This window comes from Periophthalmus magnuspinnatus, chromosome 13 (genome assembly GCF_009829125.3).
Source record: "Periophthalmus magnuspinnatus isolate fPerMag1 chromosome 13, fPerMag1.2.pri, whole genome shotgun sequence".
Classification (NCBI taxonomy): Eukaryota; Metazoa; Chordata; class Actinopteri; order Gobiiformes; family Gobiidae; genus Periophthalmus; species Periophthalmus magnuspinnatus.
Genome location: NC_047138.1, coordinates 7,660,423 through 7,684,572, shown reverse-complemented (window position 1 = coordinate 7,684,572; position 24,150 = coordinate 7,660,423). Strand labels below are relative to the sequence as shown.

The following is a 24,150-nucleotide window of genomic DNA, read 5'->3' as shown; positions in this document are numbered from 1 at the left end:
AACGTCCACCGGAAATAAACTCACAGAACTTCTACTGTCAAAGGTAAGCCACAGTCACATTTAATATTATGATTTATCTACTTGTAATATTACCAAACACGATAAAACATTATTATAAATATTACTTGTCATATTCAAATAAATGGTATGCTTTCAGTAATCTTTCACATCTGGATCTCTCTGACAAGTGAATATATGGCTATTTCTATGTGCAATACATATTATTTGCTTTAAACTTGCGTTGGCAGTGACTTATAACTACAGCCCGAAGCATAAGAAATGTACCATGTTTTGATAGAAGGGTGGCCTTACAGTGAATACAGATGTGTTAAATGCACCATATCATTTATAGACCTTGTATATATAAGTGGCAGTATATATAATAAAGTCTTGTGTACTGTATTTCATCACCTGGGCTATTATCTACAACAGTGATACTTAACTAAAGCCTACAACACCATCAATCTCTCTATGGAGTCTGCATGTTAATAGTGATTCTGCAGGTTCTTAGCTACAGGAGAGAGATACATCAAAATATGGGTAATGTTGTTTTGTTGTTTTGAAAATGCTAATTTCGAATATTGAAAATGCAGTCGACAATAAAGACTGTGCTAAAAATGATTAAAACAAACTTGCGTCTTAATAAAAGTAGAGCGAGGGGACTTTTGTGGTTCATTTTTACTTTTTTGAGCACTTCAGCTATTAAGATTTGGCTCCATTTAAGAATTACCCCATCTTTTACTGAAACTGAAAGAACAAAAGATAACTCCAACTTTACTTGGACTACATAAAGTGGTAGTGGGTTGTCAAAAATGAGTACACTAATATGTAGCGATAATAAAACTCGTAATGAAACAGAACAATGGGTATTTTCTGAGTAGTTTTAGAATGGTCTCTAATGATCTATATCAGAACAAGCGCAAGACAGAAATATTATTGAAACTGCTCTGGCTTTGTTGTGAAAAGTACATTCTATTGTGTAAAGAAATTGTTTTTATCGTCATTGTGTTTTTTTGACAGCACTAAATGGTAGTCAATAACCATTTGTCTAAAACGCGTATAACTTTAATTGTACAGATATAGGCTCATATATTATAAATAATAGGGCGCCCACTTGTATGACTAATGCAGATGCACTTAAGTCACAGCCACATCAATCATATAGCCACTTACACACTTAAACATACTATACCAGCAAACCACTTTTCAGACAATTTAACAACCTGTAATTCACATGTGAGAAAAAAAATAAAATAAATAAACTTTCTCGAGTTGAATCCATAAGCCTAAGTGTGTATTTGAAATGATGGAATACACTCAGCGTGACGTGCGGGTGTGAAGTGGGTGGAAATTGATCTTAAGTTCTTCTTAGTATTCTTCTACAGTGGAGACGTCAAATACTGGTTTGAACTCTGTCTGAATCTATGACAGCTGTGAACCTCCAAGTGAAGTGAGAATGAAAATCTTTGTGTCAAACTTTGTGTTTCCCAGCGTCAAACAGCATGCGGCTGTATTTTTTTGGCTGACAAATGAGAATGTCAGAGTGTTATCCTCTCACATTGTTGGGAAAAAAATCAATAAAACGCTTAATACATAGGGGGAAAGGGACCTCTTTTCAGAAAATATGGGAAACAAACAACCTACAGCAACTAACAATACACTCTGCTCCCCAATGGATTGCTGTGATAACACTGAGTCAGTCACTACATTTGAGAGCGCTAAGAACCTGTATTTGGCATCTTGATAATACTAAATCGCGCATTACTTCTTAGATTTAGAAAAAAAAAAAAAAGTCTAAAAATGTAAGAACGTCATTTAGAAGCAACTTGAGTGTGATTGAAAACATGAAACACTATAACGCAGACAGGAAATGTTTATTTACCATCAGTACTGGAATAGAGACAATCCACTCATACTGTGGTATTGTCCACTCAAGGCTGACCGTGTTCCCATTGTGGGGGGTTTTGTAACTTCTGATGACGTAGGCCATAGAGCTATTCACAATGAAATGTCAACCAGCACCAAGCCGGAGGTATCCTTGGTACAGTAGTGCAATGAAAAATTCTGAATCAAACACTTGAATATAGACTGTAAAGAGGTGAAGAGGAAATGCACTGAACAGCCAAAAAGCCTTAACTAAATCATGGTATTGGACAATTCACAAACTCCTATGGTGACCTCTTGTGGTAACGGTTATATTTTTAGTTCTATCCTGCAATGGCAAAGATTGGCACAGTAATTTTATATTTTTGAGCGATGAATATACCTATAATTAGAATAATTGCAAACAGAAATCAGAGAGACAGCTTGATTCAAACCAAGCATACTTTTAGATGATAAGTCAGTCGCTCACATCAACATTTTCTTTCAAGGTGGCTTCATTTATTTTTCAGCTATGCATATTTAACAGATACTAGTACTTGGGAGGGGGGCAGGCCACTCATGGATCTCATTCCAAGAATTCATCAACACTCTGTCAAGAACACGGCAGCCAAATATTTCTATGTCACAAGAAAATACGCCACGACAGAAAAAAAAAAAAAATGGTGTGAAGTGTGAGGTGTGCGAGGAAACAGGACATCACTGTGATGCCTCAACCAAAAATAACAACTTGGATCGACAACAGAAGTATTATGCAATCATTCAAATGTGTCTGATTGTGAAAAAGTTATATATTCATAGAAAAAAGTCCAGACTGACGAATAAACAAACCTTAATCCTCCCAAGACCACACATGAAGACTTCTCTTTGAAACAACGCTTTGCTCTGTCAAAATGAATCGACGTGCGACTCAGATCTCAAGATTAAAGTTAAATAAATGCATACAGCCTTGCATTGGGATGAAACACTAAAATATATGCTGTTCATATATTTGTGTGTGAGGCAACCGCTAAACTTTAGAACAAAAGAAAGTCAACAAAACAATATAAGAAACAGAAATATTTGACAGTGTAGCATAAAAGCAGCAGTTCAAAGCTGTTGGACTTGCGTTGTGTTGCATCATGTGTGGGCACACCAACAAGTCATCTCATGGCAGACAAACCTGCGGCTCACTGAGCCTGGCACAAAGAGTCCTTGATCATTTTCTCTCACTACCGTCTCTTTTAAAAGAAACTTGTGCATGATATTTATAGGACATAAATAAGAGGAAGACAAATCTAATTTATTTCAGGGTCATTCTCATCACACCTCGTGTCAATACAATTGGTGCGACTGAAACGAATACTCCAATACGGCTGCAATGGAGAGAAGCATCAGAGCAAAAAACTAAATCTCCATAAATGCCATTGTCGGATTCAGTCTATGTGGCCTCACCATAAAGCTCTAATTTAGTCTGTTTTTCTAAGCGCTGGCTGCATGAACACACCCACCGATTGCCACATGACCTCCGCAAAAAACTAAAACACAGGGTGTTTTCCTTTAGCGCAACCATAATGATACATTACTATTTATGTTCCGGCAGCTGGTGGGTGGCGGAGCTCACAAAGTCACTCACTCTGCTGCTGCTGCTGCAGTTGCCCTCTGAATCTTACATTTACTTTTACACGTATTAAAAGATTTAACAAGTTAGACTACAGTCAGACACTATGGGGTGTTACTGAGTCTTTATCTAATTAACAAGGCTTTTTATAGCAGTAGTCACTTGACTCTGTTTTAGTGAAAACAGGACTCTTGTCATACGATTAGTGGTTAGAAAGTATGTGAGTATATAAACTACCTCCTGGTATGTGAGCATGTAATTAACAAGGATGCACATGGAATGAGACCGGAAAGCCTTTAAAATAGCTTTGTCTTTAGTATTTTTTTCCATCTCCCCAGTTATGTGAGATGAGATGTTATTCCAAAAAGGAATTTATAATTGGAGACTTTGATCTATTTGTGATTTATGAAATACAATTACTATTTCATCATGACTGTGTTGTTCACCTCTGCTCCAATTGTGTGTCTGCCAGAGAGGGCACAGAATAACAGTCAGTCACATACTGCGCTCATGATGAGAACTCAGATGTGCTTTCCTTAGACATTAAATACAGCGTGCAATCAAAAGTGAAATTAGCACTTTCTGGTTTATTAAATCCCAGGGAGGGAGTCATTTGATTATTCTGCACCTCCACTTGTGCTCCTCGCCGCTGTCACACCTCAAACTACAAATTAATTGGGTTAAAAATGCAAAAAGCCTGCACCTCATTTTCCTCAAGATTCTGCTCAGGCAAAACGGCGGAGAGTGCTGCAAAGTAAAAACCATCATTTGATTTTCAACCCTCCCATCTGACTAAATAAATCAAGAGCCTTTTTACATGAATGTTAATTGTTTGTTTCTTATGCCAGACAACTGCAAGACTCCTAAAATGTGAGCGTATAAGATTTAAATGTAAGTCTGAGCTTCAGGGCATATGCAAGGCCACAATATATAGTGCATTTGGGGCCAATTTGGTAGAACATAAAAACAAATTAAGTAAGCAAGAAGTGATAAATAAATGTAACCACATATTTAAAGGTGCACTGGGTAACTTTCTACTGGAGGATCTGACACCTGCTTGTCTCCATGGAGGTGGTTTTGCTTTACCTGGAATGTTCTATAGCATTAAAATCATCTATTCTCCATTTATTCAATCATTTTTTCACTAGATATACATGACGTTCATGCATCTTGCTGTGAGTGGTGCTGCCTCTTCACAGATATGACCTGTAAGATGGCCTGGAGCTCAACCTTCTTGCGTCCATGGAGATAGATAAGTGGAACATTCATTCAAACATTTGATGACCAACCAGAGGGTCAGCGGTTCTAACTCAGATGCCCAAATGGCCCTTGACAAGATACTTCACCCACATTGCCCACTCCATGCAAATTTACAAAATAAAAAGCGAAATAAAAACAGTTACTGACAAATTGAACCATGCCAGAGTTTTCATGCGAGAGTAGGCATTTCAAGCGTAAATCCCTCTACCCAGAAGTCCACATCAAACATTATGGTACTGTAAATAGCCTGTCTCAGTTCAATATTGATTTTTGGCTATGGCAGTTTTCAAAGTAAACGTTATCTGTCCACACATCTGAAGTGTGCACCGATCAACAGTCTAACTCCACTCAGCACCAATAGCCATTAGAACACAGAAAAAAACACATGTGCTAAGCTAAGAGATAAGTTTTGGATTTCTTGTCTGCATCTGCAAATTACCCATCATCAACAACAACAACAACAACAGGGTGAGCTTAATTAAGAGAGCCAGTGCTGCAACTGTGCTGTCAGGCAGATAGTACTATGTGCCAAGCAACAGGCTTCAGAGAGGAGCTCATTCTTCTTTATATTAGACATGCATTAATGGAATGTAAAATACAGCAAAAAGTCATATAAGTTGGAACTAAGGTGATGGATGCGAGGCTGCCAATTTCTACGGGCCGATAGTGCCAACCGCCACCAACACTCAAACTACATTCATACGACATAAGGTGGGTGAAGTGTCTTGCCTAAGGGCACAATAACAGTCTGTACTAAAGCCACTGTTGCTCCCATATGATTGAACTGTGAGGCAATAGCACCTTTCCTTGCCACCTAACCCCATGGGCTAATACGTTGCTTTGTTTCAAAATTATGACCACTGTATCCAGGACAAAAAGACTGAAATAAAAAGATAAATAAGAATTGTATAGAGTATTTTAAAAGTAACTTGAGAAAAAAAAAACTTGCTTTCATACAAAGCAAAGATCAACAGGAAATAGGTAAATCATTTTAAGTAGACACAATGAGCATAAGTCACAAAGCCCCTCTCTTTTGCAGTACAAAGGCAAGACTATTTGTGTTGACCCTATTGCATCAGGGAGCTCATCTGCACCATTTTTATACAAATCTCTCTAAAAGTATTTAGCCCTGAACTTTCACATCAGAAACATAAATTGTATGGGTTACTCCAGCTATGGTTGTGGGGCTGACTTGACTCACATTTGCAGCAGCACACACAGGGATTAATCATGGTCTAATCGAAATCACAGTATGAATGGATGCAGCTGGCAAACCGCAAAGGCTGCAGTTTTTAAAGTACCATAATTTCCTCCAAGAAAAACAAAATAACACGTCTTATTCTGCATAAAAAATGCTAACCGTGTTTAAATCTGTACAAACATATTCTGAAATGCATGTGATTCCTGTGTTGCATTGGGCTTATTTGAGTGTGTTTTGTCAATTCTCCTAGACGGGTTTTAAATGTGACTTTGAACAGAGTCATAAATCGCAAATCTAATCCCAATTGCAATTAGACATTTTTCCCATATCGTTCAGCCCTACAGCACACTGAATTAACGTGATCAAAATACTCTCAGTCAGATACTATGATTAATGGATTGTGTTTATCAAACCTTTATATAATTCAGTTCCAAGTCCGACATCCTCAAAGCCTTTCTAAAAGTCTCTGCCCACTGAAGTGTCCTACTTATTAACATATGGTGCCTTTGAAAAAAAGAGGGCAGTGCCTGTAATTTTTAAATCCTCTGCTCTTTGAAAGTTTTTTATCACACAGTGCCGATGCAGCTTAAAGAAGTGCAAAAATGTCGATAAAGTTTTCCAAAGGTCACTTAGTTTGATCACTTGCCCAGCGCCACCTGTGACAGCTGCGATCGGGGCATGTACTTTAGTTGAGCTACGTATGACCCAGAAAATTGCACTGAGAATATTCATGTTTCTGTCCTTGGAGGATTCAGGAGGCTCTCTTTTCATGACCGTCACCCGACCCGAGCGGTAGCACACACGGGCACGCGGCCACACCATACTGTAAAAACGCCACCAGATGGCTTCCATATCCTCGCACTGACTGCTCTGTGGTTGGGGTTAACTGGGTGACGCCCACTCCGAGCATTTCCACTGTGATTCTTGTTTGGCTCACACAAAAATGGAAGAGGTAGCTTTCAAATCTCAAAGGCATGCAGCAATAAAGGGGAAATTACAATGGGAGAAAGAGTATTCTTGTTGTTCCGCATCTTCTGTAATCATATATGATTTCCACTGGTCAGGACAGTGGTAGTTTAACTGAACTAAACAGAACAATATATCTTCTTTCTTGTGTGTTGTATTCATTCCTCTGAGAGTGAAAATGGCTTCTGCTGGAAAGACACAAACCACAGTAGATAGCACAGTGATATAAGGTCAGTTTGTCACCGTTATTTATGGTTTGCGATCAATCTAGTTTACACGTAACCTGTGTCACTTTAATTTGTACAGTATTTACTGCTTTGTCATTACTTATGTTTTTACTACTGCACATTATTGCATATCAGGGCTTTTAAATAAATTAACTAAGTATAAATAAATACTAGCCATCTCTTCAGTTCAAATGTATAATATTAGTTAGCTAAGCGCTGATATCTCTATTATTTTGTTAGATAATGTATTTCTCCAAGTCCACTGTCAAGAACAAAATAAACATTCCTCAAAAAGTCTCTTTGTCTTCCCTCTCTCTCTTTGCTCCAAATGACCATGAATGCCCTTTTTTACAATTTCTATTTAGATCCAAATCAAAGCTTTATTAAAATGCACAAGTGTCTATCTTTACATTCTGTGAAATAGGAGACTATTGTCATGTTTCAAATAACTCACTTAGCGCCTTCAGTCAAAGCGATGCTGTCTAAGTGTCGGAATGAGCCAAACAAATCAACTTAATGCACTAAAATTAGATAAGTGTGACACACAAGGATTTGAAACAATGGCTGCTGCAGATGAAAGCCAAACAGCTGAGTAACAAAGGCCTGTCGAGCTTGACTGGTGCGGAAGACGAGACAGCCTCCTCACCTCAAGGTTACAAGCCGACAGGTTATAAGCAGCGATTGAAATACTCAGGGAAGACATAAGTCTCATTAAAGCCCATAAAGGACATTCCTAATAAAAACCTCAGCCTGACATGGAAGAGCTCTCCAGTGATGGCTGATTAATTGCCGGTGCAAATGAAAGCATGAGAGTGAGAGAGCGACTGGCTATCTGGCTGCAATAATTTATCCTGGGCTGTCCTGTCTTGTCCTCAGCGCCCAGGGAGATCGCCCAGGATGACAGGGGGAGAGAGAGTGGGTGGAGGGGTTCAGAAAGACATGGAGAAAGAGGGGAGGGGGGCGGGGTTCTCTTAGGAGGTGGAAGTGTTAGAGGTGGTGGGTGAAATCATCTGTTTAGATTGCTTCAGTTATAACAAGCGCTGTGTGTTGACATGTGGCAGTGTATGAATGGTCGCGGGCTATTCCCTGAACAGGTCAGACTGATAATGACGACTGGAACATGGGATGTGAAAAATATGGCGACCTACAATATATTCCAAGTGGCCATACATCACATAGGCCCTGTGCTTTTTCATGACAGCTCCCCCTGTAATCCATCAATAACATAATCTGACTGGAGATACTGTATATTTCATCATTTTATTATCTCCTCTTTGTCAGATCCTACTTTATGATTAATAGACAGGTTTCCAATGGCACACGGAGCAGGCTTGTCAAACATATGGGTAATGAGTGACTAATTACGTCCATAAAATGCTTTGATGCCGCAAGCTTTGATCATTTCCGAATCGGACCAAAGTGGATTAATCAATGGGAGGAAAAGGGCTTTAAGAATAGCCACGGTGATGTATGGGCTGCCACAGTGCACTCGAAGACAGACATGGGGGTCCAAGGACAATCTGGGCCAGGTTAATGCCCAGCTGAGACCAGGCAGACGACACACACACACACACACCTGCCCCGCACTGTAATAAGTGGCGCTGGCACAGAGGAGAGGAGCTGAGAAAACAAAAGGAGAGGAAAGAAGGGAAAGAAGGAAGCAAGGACACACTAATGAAAGATTACAGCAGTGTTTATCCACGCGCTGAGGAGCACTGGCCCCCTCTTAGGACTGCTTAAGTGTGTATGCCAAAACCTGCTCACAAAAGAACGAAAAAAAAAAAAAATGTTACTGCCAACAGGGTGGCGATTTGAACTCACCATGATGAAGGCTTACACAACACATGGTACTTTTTGTGTAAATATAGCCTTCAGTTCACTCACTTTCAATCGTCTGTGAGCAAGTCTCCTCTATAAATCCCTTTGAAGAATAAGTTGAAGAACAAAAACATATTTATATAGAGTAATTTGAAAGAAAGAGGAAAAAAGCTAATGATACTGACAGCTATATGTTCGTCGACCGAGTCTCTGAGAAATGGAGATGTGGTAATTTCCTGTCACTATCACAAAAAATATTAAAATCTTCTGCACTTCGTCCAGCCCGACCACAACCATTAGTAAGAGTTCTGAGGCAGCGAGGAAGCGGACAGCCGAGCTTCCTCTGAACGACATTTAGATAGACAGCAAAATCACACGCATTGTCAGAGCCTCTACTCTAACAAGCTCCTCTGTACTGATTGAAGCATACATGAAAAATTCAACTGACCACATCACTGCAGCAACAAGTGTGGCTAAAAAGGGGCCAAAGGGTACATCCTCTGCACGACCTAAGTGGCACTTTTAGAGACGTTTAACACAACACAGATGGCTTAATAACAGGAAACAGCCCAAAAGTGTCATCGCTGTCTTCTGCCACTGCGTAAGTAGGTTATATATCATAGGCGTGCGGGGACAATTATGATTTGAAAGGCTCGGGGAGAGGAGCGGGTTCACCGTCTTATCCAAAAGTCACCTTCGGATGCTATCTCCTCTTGACTGAAGTCTTGATGGCCATCATAAATACCATACATGATTATGATTCGCTATAGACAAACAAACCTCCATTTTGGCTGGGTGCTGTGACGCGGCTGAGGGTGAACCATGTAGGCCTTTGCTGGCATTTAGCATATCTGTCTGGCTGCTGTGTCATGGTGATGTGTTAATACACTGTAATTATGGCACTGTCAGAGCATGATGGCCAAGCTGTTTCATCTCAATGTGACGTGAGAAATATCTTGTAGAAATTGCAGTGATGTTGATGATGCGGGAAGAGATAAATATTTGAGGTGACCTATATAAACCAAAGATATACTGTATGTTAAGGGAAAAGATAAACATGAATACTGGGGCAAGAAACAAAATTAGAATTAAATATTTTAGCTAATTGGGTACATTAAAGAACATAGGAAGAATAGTCTGTGAGGTAAGAGGGAGGTTGAATATTTCAGCGTGATGGAAGTTTCTTAATGACACAAAATAGTAGCATTAAATATTCTATATAAAATCGCTGAAATGTATGATGAGAGAAATCATGTTATAAGAAAATATGCATATTCAGAGATGATCCACTGTCGGTTGTGTCTGCGGAGCGTGCTTACAGGTCGTGTCTGCGGAGCCTGCTTACAGGTCGTGTCTGCGGAGCCTGCTTACAGGTCGTGTCTGCGGAGCGTGCTTACAGGTCGTGTCTGCGGAGCGTGCTTACAGGTCGTGTCTGCGGAGCGTGCTTACAGGTCGTGTCTGCGGAGCCTGCTTACAGATCGTGTCTGCGGAGCGTGCTTACAGGTTGGAGGAACCATTAGACACAATAATACAAAATCACTTGGACAAAACATGTCAGTCTCCCAACTAATAGTTTGTTTACTGCAAATCTATCATCTCAAATTGTACATACCTTTTAAGATACGGTGACAGAATTTTTCTAATAGTGTCACTTGCGATATATTTTGTCAGACGGGTGTTTCCCCGAGGCCCCGCCAACTGTCAGTCAACACTTCATCAGCCACACGCCCAAAGTGACACCCAGCGAACGGTGGCATGTCCCGAAGCTCATAGGCACCCATCATCAGCAGGTTATAACAAAGATATATTCAGATTAACATTTACAGCTTCAACTATTTCACTGAAAGTGTGAAACAGTGTTCCAGATACAATTTTACTGACTTTTTTTTCACTGATTGCATCTCTGTCCTTGCATCTGTGAAGGACAGAGATGCAAACTCCACTCAGAATTATTACATTATAAATAAAGAAATTATTAAAACAAGTCTTGGCCACTGTATGATACAAAAACTAAATGGACTAAACAAAATGCCCAGAGTCTGATTATGCCAAACATGCGGCTGTATATTTCCCAAAAATATTTTATAAATAAGCAGGTGTGGGTTTACAGCAACAACAGAATATCTGTTAAGACATACTATAAGATCTCTGAAGAAACAAAGACATAACATACTATTGAAGAATTCTCGGCAAAGCAGAGGATTGCAAAATGAAAAGAAATTTGAAGGTAAATTGCCAAGCGTAAACACTATGATAAAAACAAATCTATGGCAGTACAAATACCAGAGAAACAGGTATGGACTACAGCAAAACACATTGTCTGCCTGATTAAGTCTGTATGATTTGGTCTGACAATGCTATTTGAGGCCTTGTGTTGGTTGATAACAAATATGCAAGATTGCAACGAAGGCGGTATATGGGATACAACTAGTAATTGCTTATGTGTCAAAGCCACTAAAGTTGTATTCAATCAAAAAATATTTTAATCTATACAATACAACCAAGCTCTGACTGAGATTAAGGCTATACGCTTTTGACCTTACCTGAAGTTCTGCAAAACACAGCTTAATTCATTTTTTACACATGGGCCTCCAACGCACATTCTAACCTTGAGATTGGAGGAGGTGAAAAGCAGCCTCTCCGCAGTCGTCAAATAGTGTACAGTGAGGAAGCGCTGGGCAATCTGTACAAATGAATGAAGCACATAATACATTGGACTCAAGCACAACCTTGACAGGGCCCATTCAAAACACAGCTATTGAAACACATCTAGCTATTTCTCTATTCAGCCCACATGTTTTCTTTTTCAGAGCGGTAACGAAGAGTGGACGCAAGACACAAGGAATTTTACACCTAATAATAAACTGAATACCGCTGTAAACACATAATATGCAAATAAAACATAATACATGGGCTATACAGGGACAGGGTCAGTCAATGTCTATTTTTTCAAAAAGCTCATTTGATTCTTTTTGCAGTGATGTTTATTTGACTTAAATATCCCTCTAATAAATGTCTTATGCGTTTTAGATTGGAGTAGATTTCAAGTACTTTTACATATTATTGTAGATGGATGTCAGAAGTATTTTATTAAGAACTGTACATTGGAGTGATTAAATATTACTGAAAAGAGATCGATGATACTTGAACTTTTACTAAAGCAATAAATGCAAATATCAATCTTTGAGAAAAGCGCTGAAGGATGTACATTCTCTTCAAGTCACTGAATTAGACCATAGCAAATGCCGTGTTTCATTCATCCTCTTTCACAATTGTAAAATAAAATATATATTTAAATGTATTCTATTGTGAAAAAGTTTGGCAAAATATTGATATTTTCCCTAACAGAAGCAAAGACCACATTTTACTGTTATTCTTTTCAGTATCAGAAAGCTGATTTATTTTGTGCTGAAGACATTTCAGTTGAAAATAGTAAAAGGTCACTCTAAAAGTAACCCATTGCCTTCAAATACAAGTCGATTTTCTACTGTATGTATCAATACACTTTTGTTCTCTCTGTGTGAGGAGCTTCAATAGCTTTAACCCCAATATAGAAAAGTCAGCCACAGCAGTCGGAGGAAGGTTGCTTTCTGAAGATTTCAATCATTTCTACCTCTCTCCACAAGGCACATTTTGAGAGTCAACCTTCACTCAACAGATGACATTATGTACAGTGTAGATTCGACGCGACGTGTCCTACAATATGGCCGCTTTCTTAGTTTCTTTTGCACCGCTTCTATAACACAACAACACTTTTAATCCAGGCTTGTTCGGTGTTCAAAACTAAGGCGGACTTGTGCCTTCAAAATATTGGGGAAAAATGTGTTGTGGATTTGTATTTCTTTTTTGCTGTTTTGTTGTTCCCTTCCCTGATGAGAACTAAATGTGGACTGACAGCCTGTAATGAAGTTAATAGCGATTTTCTCAGCCCACAAATCTATTGTATAAATCGCTTTCATGACCAGAAAGTTTTCAATTGCCATTATATCAACATGGTTTCTATGAAAAGAATTTTAAATGGAAGGAAGTTTCATTAAATTGGTCTGAACATAAAAAGGCACAGAAAATAAAATTGCAATTTGTGCACACAGCGAGAGACAATCCCCAACCTTAGAAGATGGTCTAAAATGACAAAATGGAGTAATGTAACAGAACCGTATTACACATGTATTTCCTTTGACAAGTGTGAAGTCGACTGATATTTCAAGCAGAATAATCCATGTTGCTTATGTCCAGCCTGTTTATTCATGTGCACAGCCTGATGCCACAAGCGCGCTTCCTCTGTGTGCACTAACTACACTATTGGGCTGCCTGTTCAAGCAAAACTTTATGCTAAGTCAATCATTTACATCTTTCCAGCAGCCCCATCTACATTTCCCAATAAAAGCCCAAATTGATGGATGTCATCTTGGTGCTCACAGGCAATGACTCCTGCTGCTTGGAAATAACAATATGTTTGTTTTTTTCATGAGGTCTAGACGCGCTATTCTTTTTAATGACATCCCTAGGCCAGTGCTGTTTACATTTATTGATGTCTGTTTTAGACCAGAGAGCCTCCTCTGTGGGGGGAACTAAAAGTACACGTAGTATTTTTTGGTTAAAATTTTCATTCGGAAAGTTTTGACCTTGGAGTGAGGCCCACAAAATGTTGCAGATACACATGTTTTATTAGGGTGGTACAAGCTGCAGTAGATAGAGAACTATTGATTAATAACATTGCAGGTGGCAACAGTGAGAAGCGGTCGAACCAGGCAAAAGCCTGCCACTACAAGCCTAGTGAAGAGTTGTTTTGCTTCTTTGAGTCATTCCATCATGAGTATTTTTACCTCTGCAAATGATGAGAATTAGCACCCACACTTTCAATTTGGTTACTCTGTTAACCTCTGGCTGGCGACGTAAGTGAGAACAGTAATAGTAATGAATGAGAGCCACGTTACTATGGCACTACAAAGAAGAGTTATCAGAGCAACAATACAAGAGATTATATCTCACAAGTATAACTCCTGCTGGAGCAAAGGGTCTTCGCCTAAGCCTAAGAACTACAAAATAAGTCAAAAATGTATTTTGCTCTCATTTGCATGCAACATTTTGAGAGGCTGCAGCCTTTTCTTTTCTTTTTTGTTAACACATTTTTATGTTGGCATTTGACATTTCACACTTTGATTTTTGTTGGATCCACAGTACCTGGCTCACACATTTATTGAAAATGATATTAACTTAGGCCATCTAAAAGTATCAGGAACCATCTGTTTTAATCATCATATAATGAGCCTCTTATCTATTAAGAACCAATTTGTTTCTTTCCTGGCTTTTGTGGAACACTGCAGAAAAAAAAATGGGTTCAGACTCTTTTTTGACCCATTACCAATCTCAAAAAAAGGTTTTGGTTATTTAGCTTTTTTTGCTAACAACTAACAAAGTTAACAACTATGCAAACGAACTCCAAGAAAAATACAACTTTATGGCAGATATAAAAATGTGAGATTAAATCTATTGATTTAAAGTTACATTTGTGAATGTGTGCACATAGTGAAGTATGTTGTGCCTTGTGCTTCTGTGCAAATACAGTCTGAGGCTTATCCAAGAAAAAGAAGAAAAAAAAAAACAAAAAAACATTATAGATCCAGGCAGTGTTCTTTAAAACTCAAAGGTCTGCTCATTCCCTTAAGACTGAGGGAGTAGCACTTTAAAATCTATACAAGTTCACTTAAGTACACAAGACTTTAGTACTAACCACTAGTATATTTCCCTGTATCATCGTCTTCATTGCAAAAGTCTACTATAATATTTGGTGCAGGAATAAAGGTGTATTCTGGGTTCTTGCTAATGGTGTGCGTTCTGCCTCAGAGGATACCTGAAGCGCTGGATATGAGGACAGGCGCAGACTTTACAATGACCAATTAAAGTTGTTAAGACAATGGAGCGGAGCTAAATTAGGCTGCATGACAAAAAGGTGCAGGGGGAACTAAGGCACGGTGCTTATTGTGAGAAGTTTGAATGTTTAACAAAAGCTGACCACTGTGGAGGAGGCGTTTTGGTTCAAGAGCTGTCAGTGTTAACGTGTATCCCCTCGTGAGCTTGTGTCATTGAGGCGTCCTTACGGTCACATGCATCTTCTGTATTATAGTCTAGCGAGTCTCTGAAAAGCAGCTTTATACTAGACTATAATGAAATTAAAGCAGATATTCTTGGTGATTTTAAAATGCAACAATATATTTTTTACAAATGAGCACACTGCTGGAACAAAGACGCAATGACGGCTGGAAAAGTTTAAGAAAGGATGACAAGTGGAATCGGCTTATCTTGACAAATGAAAAGCATTGATGAAGGTTTTACCACTTAGGCTTAAGTCCGTGAGAGCAGAACAAGAAGTTCATAACAAAGTTTTATCTTTAAACAAGTTTTACTTTGTTCCAAAATATACAAAAAAACATGTATCACCGCACAATAATAAACGAGAAGCATGCTTACAGCTCTTAACTTGTTCAGGAAAAGGCAACCAAATTCTAATTAAAAACAATAGGGAGGAAAAAGTCTGAAGCAAAAACAAGAGTGCAAAACAGGCTATTAGTATAATTTCCCCTTTCACTGTTACATGAAAAGTAAATGCTGCATATTTAAATCTAAAGTTGTGTCTAATAATATCAAAGTATCAGATTCAGTACATTAAATCCAAACTGGTATCCCTGTCCAGAGATATCTTATGTCATTCAAGTCATACAATAAACATCACAAAGCACATTTTCATTTAAAGCTACTACAGCAATTCACCCGGTATTAACCAAATCAAGTTCCAGACATTTCTAATTGTCAGTGATATACTTGAGTCTTTTTAATCTAAAGGTCTACGGCCACTCCTCTGTCAGTAAAAGCATGTGTTTTGGAGCCAGAATTCAGATTTTCTTATTAAATTATGCTGCTTTTGTGTTAAATGGCACTGGTTTCAAGTCTGTTAATATAATCAATATTAAAACCCATTATTATTTGGAAAGAGAAATTAAAACGTAATTACTAATTGATCAAGATGGGGACAATTTTTTTGCCAATTGTCACAACAACAAAAAAAAATAACCCATTTAATACTGAATTGATTTAACTCCGCAATGAGATTCTACTTCAGAACACCACACTTTTAAAAGGACTTTGAATTCTTCCAGCTTCATGTTTTTCTGTTTGAAAATCAGTGGTGTGCGGGCGTGGAAAGGTGGTCATTCCAGCATGTCACAGGACTCTAGTTATGTATCACTGGACAGCGGTGTCATCCAACATCCCTGATGCACACCGGCAGAGAGCTTTGCCATCAGCACCAGTTGGCAAGGCAACTGAAACGATAGTAGCTGTTTTCTCTAATATAGGTGCTAAGAAGTGTCTCTATAGTAAAGGAAAATGCACAGTGTGAGTCAAAATTACAATTATGGAAGTAAGGAAGAGGCCTGTATTTGAGTAATCAGTGGCAAAAACCGTGGGCAAATTGAACATAATGACAGACATGTAGTGTTTGGTGGAGGTGTTCTGCGTTGAATAGGTTCATTTTTGATACAGTGAATGAAAGGCTTCATTGTGTAACAGCTGAATATAAACACAGACTTGATGCATAAAGGCCTCGGTCCATGAAGCACAGAGCACAGCATGAGAGCGTGGGGTTGTTTAAAGCTCCCTCTGCTTGTTATATTCAGACAGACAGTTACTCAGGAGCCATTGGATAAGGCCTATATTTCCTTTCTAATACATTTACTTGTCAACCCAGATGTAAACAATGTGACTTTGAGTTTCCCCATTCCATTAACTCTATTGCCACCCATGTCTCTCCAGCGCGCCATGACTCTACTATGAGCAGTAATCAATAGGGTTCTAGTTTGGGTGAATGAGTCTTGGTGCTTGGTTTGCACAGTCTTGATCAGTTTGACAAAGACAAATTGTAGTGCTGTATGGGAGAGTAATTAAGATGGGTCTTGTCGTTACAATGGAAACACAGCAGCATGATGTGTAAGCCGGGCAACACAAGAGAAAGAAACAATCAGACCTGAACATAAACGATACGTTAAGTTTTAGACATTAATTATGCCTGAATTTTGTTACAGTAAAATACATTTGACATAAACAAATAGATCTGACCTTTGACGATCTGCCAAATTGGACGGATAATTGCAGTGTAATTAAGCGCTTTTGATGAATTCAGCTATACTTTTATTCAGTTTTAGTATTTATTTGAAACGTAAAAGGTAAAAGGCACATAAAAACAAGCTCTAGCTAAAGAACTAAACTCAAACACAGGTGTATGAATGCCTACTTTTCCCAACGCGCCTCTCCTATGTGTCAGTCTGATGTGTTTTTAAATGGATTTTGTGGCTTGTCAAAGAAAAAAAAATCCGTCACCTGCTGGGACAGACGATACATTAAGCCTATTTTGTTAAAAGAGATAATTAAAGCTCACTACTGTAAAGGAATTGTAATAAAACTCTACTGTAAAGGAGTTGTAATAAAACTGAAACACTGAAAATCTGAACACACATATTTGGCATACAGTTCAATACCCAGCACTATGTTGAAATAAAATTGATAAACTACTACATATTTGGATAAAATGTTAGGCCTACTCATTCTGTAAAAAAAAATAAAAAAATACTATAGTACTGCTTTTTGTTCAGGCAAATTTCTCTCGTGTATTACAGAGTGACAGTGACAGTTTTATCTGTCTCAAGAGCAGTATTGTAAGGCACAGATAATAAACAGGGGACAAGGCAATACTAGGTTGCAGTTTTATGTTCTACGTATTATTCTTAGCAACAAAAGTGATAAAACAATTCCATAATAAAAGTCTGACATGATCTCCATTACTCTCCAGGAAAAACAAATGAATAAAACTTCCTAAAAGCACGTATAATAGTTAACTGTAATTTTTCCTCAAGTAAAAATGAAATGTAACAAAATGCTACGTATAACTTATCTTCTGCAGCACATCAAACACTCTTTAGCGTTAATATTTCATCTCGAGTGTGGGTTAGTTCCCTTTAGCAGGCATGCCAGAATTACAGCTCACATAAAATTAGGAAAACATAAAAGTGTCACTGGGGTGCTGCAGATGCGAGACACAGGGATGTGAGAGGAACCACGACTATGACGCTGTCCCGAACATGCCTTATATCCTGCTGAGGAGGGGAATAAGATTTATTTCTGTCTGCATAAATGCATGTACAAATAGCACATACACACTCACAAAGATGATCAGGTTTGTCCTAATAACACCCGGTGAACGCTCCGGAAGAGAAGGGAGATTCTGTGTGTTTGAAGGTAAAGGACTGCATCTGTCATGGCTTTATCCTCTCTCTGCTAGAGGCTGATTAGTGCAGTGTTAGCATTCTGCTGCCACTGACTATGGGCTTTCTACACAAAACCAAACAGTGCGTGCCACCTCATACAGCAATACTGCAACACAATGCTTATTTTATCAAGTTTGGTGAGGGGAAAAGAGTCCCGAGGTGTCGCCCCCTGCAGGTATCAGCATGCAAAGTGCAGCTGAGTTAGACGATACGACTGCCAAGAAAGAAGCTCATCGCCACCATCTATTCAAACCTAATACATATCTCATAGACCGCTGAAACACATGCTTTGCAGAGTTATCACTTATTTACAGACTAAACTAATCGCTGTGTGTAAATTACTACTTGGTTCCCATGGAAACAGACAGTGACACCTGCCAACTAGTGGCCAACAAACAAAGGAGAAAACCCAAACTCATAATTATATGTTAACAGATGGACTCTGGCCTCAGGAAATTTTCTTTCAGTCTGAAAACTGTCACTCAACTCTGGACTTTCTGGGCTTTGCATCTTTAAATATATTCTCATACTTATTTTGTATTCACTTTTATAATTCACCCTTATGCAATCAATACTGCTACTGCATTCAGGCTTAACCCATCGCAAAGTAACAACAACTTGTACATTTGCAAAAATCTATAATGGGCCCCAGAGCGTTTTTTTATTAAAATGAAAAGGAGAGTTGTCATTTTAGTCAATGTTGTTATTACCCCTTTATATGCCTATCGAACAATAAATGCACAAGGGAATGAATAATTGATTGCGCAAGATGTGTAAATTGTAATAAGTATGATTAAATATTAAAAGAAATGCTCTGTGAAATCATAATGACACGCTAACAAAAGCAGTAACCCCCCTCTGAACAGAAATGACATCTGCAGATATGAAGATGGCATATTCGCACTTGTGTAAAAAGCTGAATATTTGTAACATTATGTGTGATGGCCACTGAAAGCGTTGTCACAGCGGGGGGAGCGTCGCAGTAAAAAGCCGTATTCTTTTACTGTCTTTGAATAAATACTTCTCTGGCATTTGTCAAAACCATGGGTAGAAAAACGGCACAATTCAGAGGTTTGTGAGGAAATCTGCCCTATGGACTTGTTCATTTAGGAATCGCTGTGAAATGACTGCTCCACAGCCTTAATGGCAGCTTGTAATTGCTCCATCACCCATACTAATGTGCACTCTATGGCCCTTTCAAAACAAAAACATTGCATTTTCTATTTTTTTTTTTTTTTTACCAGCATTGTGAACCTGATTGTCAGAGACTAAAGCAGCACAGCCGATGCAGTGAGGTCTCTCCGAACCGGGGAACAGAAAGAACAATGTCATATTCATACTCTCTCCTCCTCATTACCAAGGCAGTTATGAATGGAAGCTTCTGTCCCGATGATCACGAAGGCCCCTGTCATCTGTCTACTTCTGCTAATTGACTGTTTACTACATTTCAACAGACGGACACACACATTTTTGATCATGTCTAGTTTGTCATTCAGTTTTGACACCACGCTACAGGGCTTTTCACCAAAAAAAAGGAGAGGAATGAGGAAAGGAGAGGAATTCAAATGTACTAATTAATTGTACTACAGTAGTGAGTACAAGTAGGAGTTGTATTGTCTTATTAGAGAAATATTATTTAAGTGACGATACAAATTTTACTCAGATACTATTTGTTGTTATCTGTCACACGGACCACGTAGTGATTTTTCCAGACTTTATTATTATTACATAAGCACTATGTCGAATGAAAGCAAAGGGACTAAGAGGAGAGATGTAAACAGATCAGCACCCAGTGACCTTTTCGAAATATCGGTGTAAAAAAAGTAACTACACAAACATAAGCAAATAAGAAGAAGGAAGTGTCCATTTAGCAAACACAAAAACAGACATAAACGTATAAAATGATATTATTTCATTTTACGTAAGCCTAACGACATATTCTTAGGCTAAAATCTAATTCAGTGACCAGTTTGATTTAATACTCTGACAAATTGACATGTTTGATCAATGGACTTCTAAAGAAATAATAAGTTAAGACTACAAAAAAAACAAAGCTGCACTTAAACCTATATGACTTTGCTACGATACTGTCTGTCTCACTATGCATCAGTTGCCAACTGCTTTACTGCCCCCTCCCTTTAACAGTGAAATTAGCTGCCACCACATAAAGTAGTGCCATGCATTATCTAGCAATTAGAGTGTGGCTTATTAAGCACAGTATAATGTAAATTTAATGAGCAATAAATTCAATTTCTTTAAATAGAAGACTATATTATTGTTACAAATGATATACTGTGGTGATCTTAACATACAGGCCATGAAACACTGTAAGCGGGTACATATCAACGGGTCATTAAGTGTAGTATTAAATTTATACAGGAACGCTGTGCTGTTCGACACACGAGATAAAAGGAGGGGTGCACTCCAGTTGGCTCCAAACCGATTTAAAATGTACTGCATGTGCCTGGTATAATGACCTCTTCCCCAGCACTCCACACAACTAATAATGATAATGTACTGCCACTGTAGCCCATACTGGAAACCAAAATGACAGAAACATCAACAGGGAAGTGTGCCAAAATGGGATTCATCACTGTTTGAAGGCATCTAGTTTTTTGCAGACAATGAGCACAAATCGAGAAGCATGGTGGCAGAGTGGCTCGACGGTCCCCCGGTTTGAACCCCGGGCTGGGTGGGGCCATTCAACATGATACTCGAATGTCCTCCTTATTGGTTTCCTCTGAGTACTTTGGTTTTGTCCATCAATGCCAAAACAAGAACAGTTGGCTAATCCTCCAACAAGGTAATCCTGACCAAGATCTTATCAGAAGATCTGGAGATAGTGAGGTCACCCAAGGCTCCTGGCAGTTTGCCCAGAGACACTGGTTGATAGATGGGTCAAATGCAGACAATATATTTCTATACTATAAAATCCACAAATACTACGAAAACTGTTTGCTGGACAATAACATGGTATATTCAGACTTAGAATGGCACATTTCAATCAAAAAATAAATGGTCCTAGTACTCACGATTTCTGTTTTTATTTTGTACACAGCCACACCAACAGCTTGGCTTTGTTAATTCTGATCTTCATATTTGCACAAACTATTTCTCAATTATAATACTGTACATATATCTAATACACTTAAAGGTGCGAAGAGAAAGAGATTTGAGAGTTTGTTCTGTTAGCGGTCATCATTTTATGCTTGATCTGTGAAGATGTTTACTTCCACGACACACCATCACAAACACCACAGAAGACACATCGACAGACTGAGGATATACAGCCGCTTATACGCAAATCTCTCCTGCATTTGTTTGAAAGCCAACACTTGAGCTAAAGATGGACACGTTCAATCACTAAGTGTGTCACATGCCAACTGGCAGCCAAGAGTAGCGCAACAACTGTATGTTTCCTTTTGTTTCTCTGCGATGGCGTCCTTCAGCGGCGCCTTGAGCCTTCACGACAGCACGTATTGATCCACTTCACCATCACTCAGTCATGATGAATGATTTCAAACTGGCAAAACGTCTTGGGATTATGCAACCTTTCCCGAGATTAAACCGTATGTTATGATATAAGACAAGTATCTCTGTTTTTTTACACGATTATTCCACAAAATGGGCAAATCCCTGTGTTTTCTAATAATACCGTGCATTTGTGCAATAACAAAAGTGATGTTTCTAATGAAGTGGCACATTTCTGTTCAGATTTTTCACAATATATTTCATGCTTGAGTCCAAAATATGAAATTATTTGGTTTTCTGGTGCTGCTGGTTGTATCGTTTCCTCACATGTAACCTTTAGCAATAGCACATTCTTTTATAATTAACCCTATTCTCTGGTTAGAGTATATGAACGCCTATTGTATCCGTTGTTGTCTAGGTACAGAAGTGGATTGTTCCTTGGCTCCATTCTAAGTTTAAATCCACACATTTGGATTATTAACAAAGGAAAATGCTGGATAGTGTCAAGATGAAGACTGTCAGCACTCTACTACAGTAAGAGCCTGTGTGTTTGTAGCTCCAGGCTGCTGGCACACAGACAGTCAGACCAATGGAGAACATGGGGTCAGATAGAAAGGATTTTACTTCAGTGTAGAGCTGACTGCCATGCTTCTCTAATACAGCAGAGCGCTATAGAGGAGGGGGTTTGTCTGCATTCACAAGGCATTATTTTATTTGACTGAGAGGTTAATTAAATTAATGTGACAAGAAGTCGCTAAACAATGCTGTAAATGTCATTCAGCTATTCAACACACACCGTAATAATTCAACAAATATGAAATTAAGGGGTTGGAAGCAATGAGCTGTAAAAAACAAATCAACACACTAAATATAATGATTTGATGCAACAGTCACTTCTAACAACAGCACCTACAGAGAGGCAGCAGGGAGAGTGGAAATACCTGTTGATATGAGATGGTACCAGTGCAGAGAGCAGATTTCAAAACACTTTCAAGTGGGTAAAGTGGGAAGCTGGGATGCAACTGTTGCTTGCCATTTACACAGGGCCTTGATTGACAATACAACACGCCTTTTCCGTCACTGGGAGATATTGCAGGGAGTCTGAGCTGACATTTTAAGCGCTTTACGTGCGTTACATATTGTCAGCCTCTACTATATTCAGCGGGAAACACACATGAGCGCACGCCTAGACTGACGCATGCAACACTGATGCAACCACGGTAGAATCAGGAGGAAAAGGCTCGGACATGGGGGGGACTGCACCGGTCCTGGAGCCAATACCATGCAGATAGTGAGGGCTGAGAGGCAACACGGCACGTTTGCATGTCCACGCGCAGTGACAGGAGGAGAGTGGAGACTGTGGAGACTGCGGAGCCTGGCACTGGCACCCCAAGCTGCAGTTGTGCGGCCAAAGCACTCCATGTGAGACGAGAACTGCAATGCGTGTTTTCTTCCCAAAGCGCACCTGAAGTCCACCGGTACATGCGCGCTGTAATGAGTTAAGAACCTAACTGTGGTGGAAAGCATTTTAAATCTATAGTTAACATTAACGGTGTGGTTATTTACTCCGCGTACAACTTGAGCGAGGTCTGTAGGATACGACCATTTTTGCCCTAATGCAACCAACAACACTTTACTACACTTGCCACACTTTTAGAGCAGTCCCGTACGAGCCACATAAGACATGAGACAACAGCATTAACTGGTCCGACAGACTCTGGGAAGCCTGGGCAAAGAAGTGATGCTGAGATTTGAAAGGCAATCTCGTGCGTAACACAACTTCTTCCCCGACACTCTCCTGGATTTTGCGGTGGATCGTCGTTATTCTACACGACAGAAAACATGGGAAAACTTACCTTTAGGAAGAAACGCGGCTGAAATGACGATAATGGACAGAGAAAAGGCGAGAGATCCGCTCCCCGTGATCGCCATGTTGGACACCTGCTTGAGACTGGCGGCGCTAAATCACCTAGAGACGGCCATGGGATGAAAATGTAGACACATGAGAGGCGGAGGGAGGGCTCGAGCAGGGAGCCTACTATCATATTGGGCTGCATTATGTTGCAATGACACACACAGGTCTATGAAATGAAACTGCAACATTACTGCAATAGACCGTAGGAGTATTTTAAAATGTCAAAAGTCTGTGCGCAACCGATAAGTAAAGGGAACCAATCTCCCATTACTGAGGTATAACTGCAGACAGCAGGGGAAGTATAAAACGCCGTAGTGCATTGAGGTAACCATAAAGTCACCACTGAGGACCACCGACACTTTATAGGGATATTATAGTCATTTTCCTTTACGGTTATAGTCTGCTGGTTAATGTGGGGTGAGGGAGGAGCAGAAATAAGACGTTCTAAGTGCACTGATCTACAAGAACAAAATACAGCTTATGCACCATCT

General features: G+C 39.2%; 1 protein-coding gene across 3 annotated transcripts in view; it reads right to left on the bottom strand.

The window, feature by feature from the left end:
• cadm1b (cell adhesion molecule 1b) overlaps window positions 1-23,707 on the bottom strand; it is a 109,841-nt gene extending 86,134 nt beyond the window's left edge. For all 3 annotated transcript variants that reach the window (XM_033977662.2, XM_033977661.2, XM_055226104.1), the window contains exon 1: window positions 23,601-23,707. In XM_033977662.2, coding sequence (XP_033833553.1) covers window positions 23,601-23,676 — 76 coding nt within the window. In that variant the 5' untranslated portion in view covers window positions 23,677-23,707. The remainder of the gene's footprint in view (window positions 1-23,600) is intronic.
• Window positions 23,708-24,150: the final 443 nt, after the last annotated feature.